The sequence below is a fragment of the Magallana gigas genome, chromosome 8 (assembly GCF_963853765.1).
Source record: "Magallana gigas chromosome 8, xbMagGiga1.1, whole genome shotgun sequence".
NCBI lineage: Eukaryota > Metazoa > Mollusca > Bivalvia > Ostreida > Ostreidae > Magallana > Magallana gigas.
In genome coordinates, this window is record NC_088860.1 from 26,876,507 (window position 1) to 26,884,744 (window position 8,238).

The following is an 8,238-nucleotide window of genomic DNA, read 5'->3' on the forward strand; positions in this document are numbered from 1 at the left end:
ATTTTAAGCTAGATGATCAAATATTATAATAAGATAGGTAATGTCCAAAATCCACAACTTCTCATAGTAGGATATAAAACCCCAAGAAACGTTTTAAATTTAGAACTTCTTGGTTAAAAAAATAGAATTATCCATAAAGAAATATACCTGAATGGGAATTTGGTTGCAAATAAATATTAAGCTTATTTTCCGGTGTTTAAATTCCGAATTTTTAGAGATTAAATTATCTCCCTTTGTGGAACTCTCGTGTAAAGAAGATACAGAAGAATGATTGGAGAAAGCAGATGTCAACAAGATGGATGGTTTGAAATGTAGTTTTGGTGAACATTGTAAAGAGAAAGCAGATTATATACTTCAAGACTGTAAGAAAGAGACTTCAGCACACTTGAGATTTTTTAAATGTACCTCTGAGTCAGATTTTGCACACATACCAGAACCATTGTTAATTCTTAACCGTGCTGGTGTGCATGGGCTGAGGCTGTCAAAGTTCAGCGGACGTATATGTGCTAAACACAGGCAAGAATTTGGGATTCAATGGAAAAGAAAAAGGAGAACATGCTGTCATCCACTACATGACAAATCTCAATCTGGCACAGTCGCGAGGGGTATTACATTCATTCAAAGCCGAGAGATATGGATGAAGCTGAGCACACATGTTCCCACTGGTTCTGGTAAGAAAACCCTCGCCTTTGCGTAAACGGTAATGGCATATTTTTTAACATACCAAAAATATTTATATAACAGTCCAATTATGTGTACCAGTAAATATTGCTAGGATCTACTACATGTATCAATACATATCAATCATGTCAATATCTAATCAGTTTAAAACTACCCCCCCCCTCCCCCATTTGATTAGATATCTATGCCATTCTATGGAAAAGATGTACATGCACAGTACATTTTTTATAGTGTTAAAGTGTTTTAAATTTGAAATTTACTTGTTGAAATACTCACACATATTTGAAAACAATTTTTTTTATTCAAGGAATGAATTAGTGCTGTTTTAAACCCATGCTTGATCTCAATTTTCTTATCTGTTGTCATTGATAAATTATTGTTTTGAAAATGAACAAAAACTCTGTTAAAGAACAGCAAATGAACCAATGTTTTAAGGAAAATTAATGCATCGATACATCAGAATAATGTTTGGAATTTTACCATTAATAGGTGTTTGCAGAAGATGTATCGAGAAGCATAAACACTGTTTCAAGAATAATGCAGATATGAAGGAGGAGTTGAAAGGTGTGTTTCTTACATTGATTGACTGAATTATTATGATGTATTCAACTCATAAAACTTTGTTGCACATTATATATGAAACAGAAAATATAAATACAAAGGGGTTGAGGAGTACTACATGTAAAAACAAATGTTGTCTGATATTTTCATACCAAAGATATTGAAGGGGGGGGGGGGGGGGTATGCCAGACCTGCTTCTCTCACTGAAGTATTTAAGAGAATAACACAGATTGACACATAAAAAGGTTTATAAAATCAATGGGTATTTCAAAGGGTTAATGTTTTTTTATCATTAAGATAGCTCTTAGTTTGTATTCATGTAAAAGGAACATTCTCCAAAACTTGAAGTCACATGAGGTGTTGATAATTGCCGATTGGGCCATGAAGTACTTGCCCCAGACTTTCCGTGAGACACAGAGTGAGTGGTTTGGGAAGCAGGGCATTAGTTGGCACATGATTTGTGCTGTTATCTGTCACCCACATTCAGATGACATTGACAACAGTAACAAGTTTGACATTATTTCTATGATTCATCTCATTGAAGAAGGAAAGCAGGGTTGGCACTTGGTGAGTCAGATCTTTGGTGATGCTTTCCAGACATTAAAGTCTCTTCATCCACATCTAAGGGATGCATATATTAGATCAGATAATGCTGGATGCTATCATGCATTGCCAATGCTGTCCTACCTGTGGAAATTCCGTGATGAGCTGCCATTATCTATAAAGGAGTACAATTTTAGCGAAGCTCAATCAGGCAAGGACCTGTGTGACTCAAGGACTGGAACTTGCAGACTTCACATGCTGAACTATGTGAATGAAGGTAATGACATCCTCAATGCTAAACAGATGAAGTTGGCACTTGAAAGTCATGGTGGCATCAGAAACACCTACATCTCAGTAGTAGATCTCTTAGCTGAACCCCAAACACCAGTGCTTTCTGGACAGCTCAAATCCTTCCAGATATCACAGCATAACAATTTCATTTTTCAAAATGATGGAATGATGGCATATAAAGCATATGGCCTTAGAGGAAAGCTTATTTCAGCAGAAGATATGACTAGAATTTCAGAAAAGTTGCTATTGAAAGATGAGAACTTGGTAAGTACATTGTAATTATTTCAATCATTTTACAGTTATGAATGATGGATTGCATCAAAATGACACATTTTGTCAAATTGCAGCATATTAGAGTACATATTGTTACTAATAGTAGTCTAATATGCTCAGCTTTAACATTTCTAGAATAATATATATCAGTGTTAGTAATAAGAGTGAAATCAGTAACTTAAAAACTGTTTATAGGATGTGCCATTGCAAAATAGCTTTAGAATTTTACTCAGGAAATTGCTTTTACATGTTTATTTGATTCTTTTAACAAATATAGTCAAATTTTAAGAATACAAAACATATTTTTAATACCTGGGGTATATGGTTATTTCTGAGTGTAGGTATTATCAAGTTTATAAATTACTATATGCATTTGGTATTCTTCAGGTCTTCTCTGGAGTGAAACAGCCAGACCCAAAGCCAACTACCATTCAAGGAGTTAAACAACAGGACCATTTTCCTTGCATTGATCCAGACTGCATCAAAGTATTTAGGAAAGAGAACCAACTTGTCCAACACCTTTCTGTCGGTCAGCATGTCTATGATGAACAGCAGTTGGACACCCTTGAGGACAGGAGTAAAAGGCTTTGGTCAGCACAGTGCAGTGAACTTCGACTTAATCAACAAATTCTCTCATCTGTCCCAGTGGTTTTTGAACAACCAACATATTTCTGTGAAAGCCATGGCTACGCTCTAAAACGAAGAAAAAAGACTTCCCGCTTTTCTGGAAAGGTGAGAAATTACCTCACTGCCTTGTTCAGAAATGGAGAAGAGACGGGGAAAAAACCAAGTCCACACACAGCTTCTAGACAAATGCGATCTGAAACAGATGGAGAGGGAAACAGAGTGTTTTCTCCAGATGAATGGCTCTCTCCTCAACAGATTAGAAGCTTCTTTGGAAACTTATGTTTGAAAAAGCAGAAAGTATCCAACATAGTGAAAGGCGAGGAAAGTGCAGAAAATGATGAAGATCTTCAAAATGTAATCAGTGATCTTGTTGCCGTTGAACGTAGCCAAGTATTATCCAGTATTGTCTCTGAACTGACACTTGGTTAAGAACAATTTTGTATAGGAAATACTCTTTCACTTTGAATGTGAGGGTGATTACTTCTGATATCTGTTATTCTTGAAATGGTATCCAATTTCCTGATACTGTCACACTGGTGTAAATGTATACATGTTGATACTTTTAGTATTGATGTATAGAAAATCAGAATTTGTCTTTTTAGTTAAGTTATTGTTCAAACTCTTGCCAGCTAGAATTTCAATTTAAAGTTTCCAATGAAGTATCACAGTCACTTGATGATATTATTTGGTTAATTGTGATACATGCATGAATTGATGATGTTAGTCCTCTAATAGCACTATATGTGTATGAATGATGTAAGTTGTCTAATACATAGTGCTACAGGTATAAATTGATTATGTTAGACCTCTAATAGGCAAACATGTAATAAATATTTATCAATTGAGGATGTAAGCTAGATAATAACACTTCATTAATGTTTTGATGATAAATTTTGTCTAACGTCACTTGTATGAATTGATGATGTTATTTGGCCAATAGTGCTACATGTATGAATGTTGGTTAGTAGGTCTACATGTATAAATTGATAATTTTGTTTGTCTAATAGAGCTACAAGAATGAATTATTTGATAATGTAAGTTTGATAAAAACATTGATGTTGTTATTTCTTTAATAGCATTTCATGTATGAATAATGATGTTAGTCCTCTATTAACACTACATGTATATGAATTGATAATGTTTGGACTAATAGTGCTACAGGTATGAATTGATTATGTTATTTGGCTAATAGGGCTACATGTATCAATTAAGGATGTATGCTAGATAATGGCATTTTATGAATGATTTGATTATAAAAGTTATCTTATAGCACTTGTGTGAATGGATGATGTTACTTGGCTAGCTAATTGTGCTATACGTTTGAATTGATGATGTTTTTAGACTAATGGTGCTACATGTATGAATTGATGAGGTTATTTGGCTAACAGCGGTACATCAATTGGTGATGTTATTTGGCCAATAGTGAAACGTACATACATAAATTAATGTTCATAGTTGTCTAAAATTGCTACATGTTTAAATTAATGTAGTTATTTGGCAAATAGTGCTTCATGTATGAATTGATGTTGTTTGGTTATTAGTGCTACATGTAGGAATCAATAATGTTATTTAGCTTTTAGTGCAACATGTATGATGATAATAGTTTCTAATAGCACTACATGTACGAATTGATGATTTTATTTGACTACTAATAGATAAGTGCTACCTGTGTGAATTGATGTTGTTTGGTTATTAATGCTAATACATGTAGTTGTCTAATAGTGTTACATGTATGAATTGATTATAGATGTCTAAAAAGGCTACATGTATGAATTAATGATTTTATTTTACTAATAGCACTACATGTATGAATGGATTTTGTTATTTGGCCAATAGTGATACATGTATTAATTGATAATAGTTGTCCAATAGTGCTACATGTATATAAATTGATGATTTTATTTGACTAATAGCACTACATGTATTATTGATGTTGTTATTTGGCTAATAGGGACACATGTATTAATTGGTGATGATAGCTTTCTTAATTTAAATTAATTGCACATCTCTATCTATTATTCTTAAGTAACTGAATAATGAATATTTCAATTCACAAATTTTGTATTTTTTATTCTGAAATTGAAATTCTCTATCTGATATATTCATTGAAGGTTGAAATTGGTCTCTATTCATATTTTATTGCATAGCTTTGTAAAGAATGGCTAGTCATATTTCATGTAAATAACTGGTCAGGAGTAATTTGGTCTTTGTTTTTGCTCCATTTGAAGCAAAGGCTCATTTCAAGTATTTCTTGTAAACGAGTGTTACATGTAGGCATTTTTGTTTTCATATCAGGTGGTTATATGTACTTTTTAACGTTCATTACTATACCAAATAATCCATGAATATTAAACAGGTTATATATTAAGTTAAAAGATTGTTATTTGTTGTTTTTTTCTCAAATATCATCTTATCAATATGCTAATGTTGTAAACTTTGCTTAAAAATATGTATTAATAAGAATCGTTTGATATGTACACTCATTAAAATTTGAATACATGTAACATGAAATCCATTGTTATTGTACAGTTTTATGTCAAAGTGGATACTTTTATAAATTAAGGTGGTATGGGACATCTGTCAATATTATTATGGATTAATGTATGTTATAAATCAAATATTTCCATCGGTTTAGAATGTTCAAATTTTACAATATTTAACTGGAAAATAGCTTTTAAAAATATTTGGAGAGGTAAAAATTGTAAAAGCCCAAGCAGGATTTGAACTCATGACTTGCAGATTTGTAGTAAACCCTCTCACCCACTGCGCTACCCTGTTAAGTGACATTATAGGGAAAGAAACTAGTGAGTACTTAATATGTAATTACACATCATTTTATTGTTTATTTCGATAAACAATATGTAACAACATGGAAGTGTCCCAAACCACCTTAAGGATAATATCTCTTGTAATAGGATAGTGCCATTCATAAATTAAGAAACCAATCTTTAAATTATCAAAGTTAATATTTGTCATTATCACACAACATTCATAATGAAAACATATAATCACATACCGGTAAGTTTTCCGAGAAATTTATTTATGGGTGAAACACATTCTTGATAACAAATTATAGATACATTTTAGCACAAGGCTTAAAATTGCATGAGTGAATTAAGCAAATAATTCAAACAAGATAGGGCAATATTATTTAGAACCATTTACAATAATAGAGCTCTTTTTCCTGGACATAATGATATATGACATGTATACAATACTCAACAGATTCAAATTGTAATGGATTGCAAGCTCTACCTTAATGGTCCAAGTTTCCTTTCAATTGCACCCCCTCCCTCTCTCTCTCTCCCCCCCCCCCCCCCCCAATGACTGAGGGCAATCCATAGTATTAATGAGTGTTTAATTTTTAATCATTTTAAGACTATTTAATTCTTCAGTTGTTTTATTTGGCGAGAAAATCTAAATAATTATGTAAGAGCAATTTACCTACTCTAAGTGTTAGTGCACCATGTCCACCCCCCCCCCCTCGATAGTTCCACTGAATTTCATTTGCACCCAAATTCCATCAAACAGATTAAAGACAAGTAAAGACTCTTTAAGTTGACAAAATATTATTTTAATTGATGCGTTTCTTGGGCAGTTATGCAGGTTTTAGTGCAAATAGGTCAATTTTGGTAAAATTTCAGTATTTTCATGAAGTTAAGGCCCTCATATCTTTGTGTATTGTGTTTAGAAATTTAAATTCCTATTATTTAGAATTACTATGGGTTTTCACAATGTGAAGAAATGAGTTTCATTCAATTGCAGTGTGTAATATTTCCAATAAATTAAAAAGACTTGCATACTGTCTGATTTCTCAAAAGTTCTATAAATAGAACAAGGGAAAACCCAAGTGCCATCCGTTTCCATGGTTACTGATGTAATGAAATCAAAATCCTTCTCATCATAATCAAGTTAGGTTATCATGAGTATTTGTGCCAAGTCTCATGAAATTTCGATATACTCCCATTGATAGCCATTTGCATGGTTCTACCGTAGACTGCCTCTTAAGAAATAAAGGTACAAATGTCCCTTTTTTTTCATTTATTCAGCGTGAAAAAAAGTACACATAAAACCGTTCTATTATTGATAATAACTGAAAAATGAAAATAATTTCTCTTTTTTTTTGTAAATACTTTGCATTCTTGCGTTAAAAAAAAATGTCTGCTAGACAAACTACGTTAAAAATGAAAAAAAAATGCGACAATTTATTAAGTTAAAACGTCTCAATTAGAATTGATTGATTGTTTATTTGTTTGTTAAGGTCTTCCTTTCACAAATTTTGTTCGCACTGAGTTTACTTTGGAAGACCGCCACAAGGTAAAGAATCAGTCGGTATGTCTACATATCTTTCATCATCAAGTTTTATTTTTTATTTGATAATTACATCAGTTTCTTATTCAAGGTATTTATTCTACCAGTTTTTATAAACAGCGGGCCCTTTATGTCGTCTATGATATGCGTTTTTACCTATCCCCGTGTGTTGACCGTTTCCATGTCAGAATTTACTTAGCGGGAGGAGTTTCCTATTTATCTCAAGGAGATCTCTTCAACAGATAATCAAATATATTCACTGCATTCGGTGTATAGTTTTTAAAAGACTCGTCGCAAAAAAATATTTACATCTTGCGACCATTTAAAGCATAAAAAATTGGACGATGAAATCACTTGTACCTAACGTTATATATTTTTCATAATAAAAGAAAAGTGCCCCGAGTTTATAATTATAAAAATAACATCAGGTGCCCTTATTAATTATTAAGTAATAAAAATAAATCTATATCTAATGATGGTAACATTGATGAATACAGAATCTTTTGTATTTTTACTAAACTTTAACATAAAAGAAAATGGTAATTGTCCTTTTCAGTTATTTTTTGGATTATCGTAGCATATTCATCTGATTGCATGTTGAAATGCATGTGTGTTTTTTTTTAAATACTAATCTATTTTTGATAAAGAAATATCGGAAAAATATTGATTTAAAATTTGAATGATTTTCTATATTCCTATAATGAGTTCTTCATCTAAAAGAGATAAATATGGTCTTACACTGACCCTGACCATCCAGCCCTCTTAATTAAAGGATAATCCTCGACCATTGCGCTATTTTACTAACAACATTATTTGAATCTTGATATAAAACGATTAAAGACTTCTCAGAGAAAATAACAATATCTAAAAAAAAAAACCAATTTATTAGATTTTATGTATTCTTGTTACATATTTTTAAATACCTGTTTTAAGCGGTTTAACTCCTAACTT

General features: G+C 31.9%; 1 protein-coding gene across 1 annotated transcript; it reads left to right on the plus strand.

Moving 5' to 3' along the window:
* Nucleotides 1–1,566: 1,566 nt before the first annotated feature.
* Nucleotides 1,567–6,263, plus strand: LOC136270793 (uncharacterized). Its single transcript, XM_066069482.1, has 2 exons — nucleotides 1,567–2,340; nucleotides 2,737–6,263. The coding sequence occupies exons 1-2, from the start codon at nucleotides 1,624–1,626 to the stop codon at nucleotides 3,403–3,405; spliced, it is 1,386 nt and encodes a 461-aa protein (XP_065925554.1). The 5' UTR covers nucleotides 1,567–1,623; the 3' UTR covers nucleotides 3,406–6,263.
* Nucleotides 6,264–8,238: the final 1,975 nt, after the last annotated feature.

Coding starts and splice junctions, on each gene's coding strand:
- LOC136270793 (XM_066069482.1), top strand. CDS start 1,624: ATGAAGTACTTGCCCCAGACTTTCCGTGAGACACAGAGTGAGTGGTTT. Junction 2,341..2,736: donor TATTGAAAGATGAGAACTTG/GTAAGTACATTG, acceptor GGTATTCTTCAG/GTCTTCTCTGGAGTGAAACA.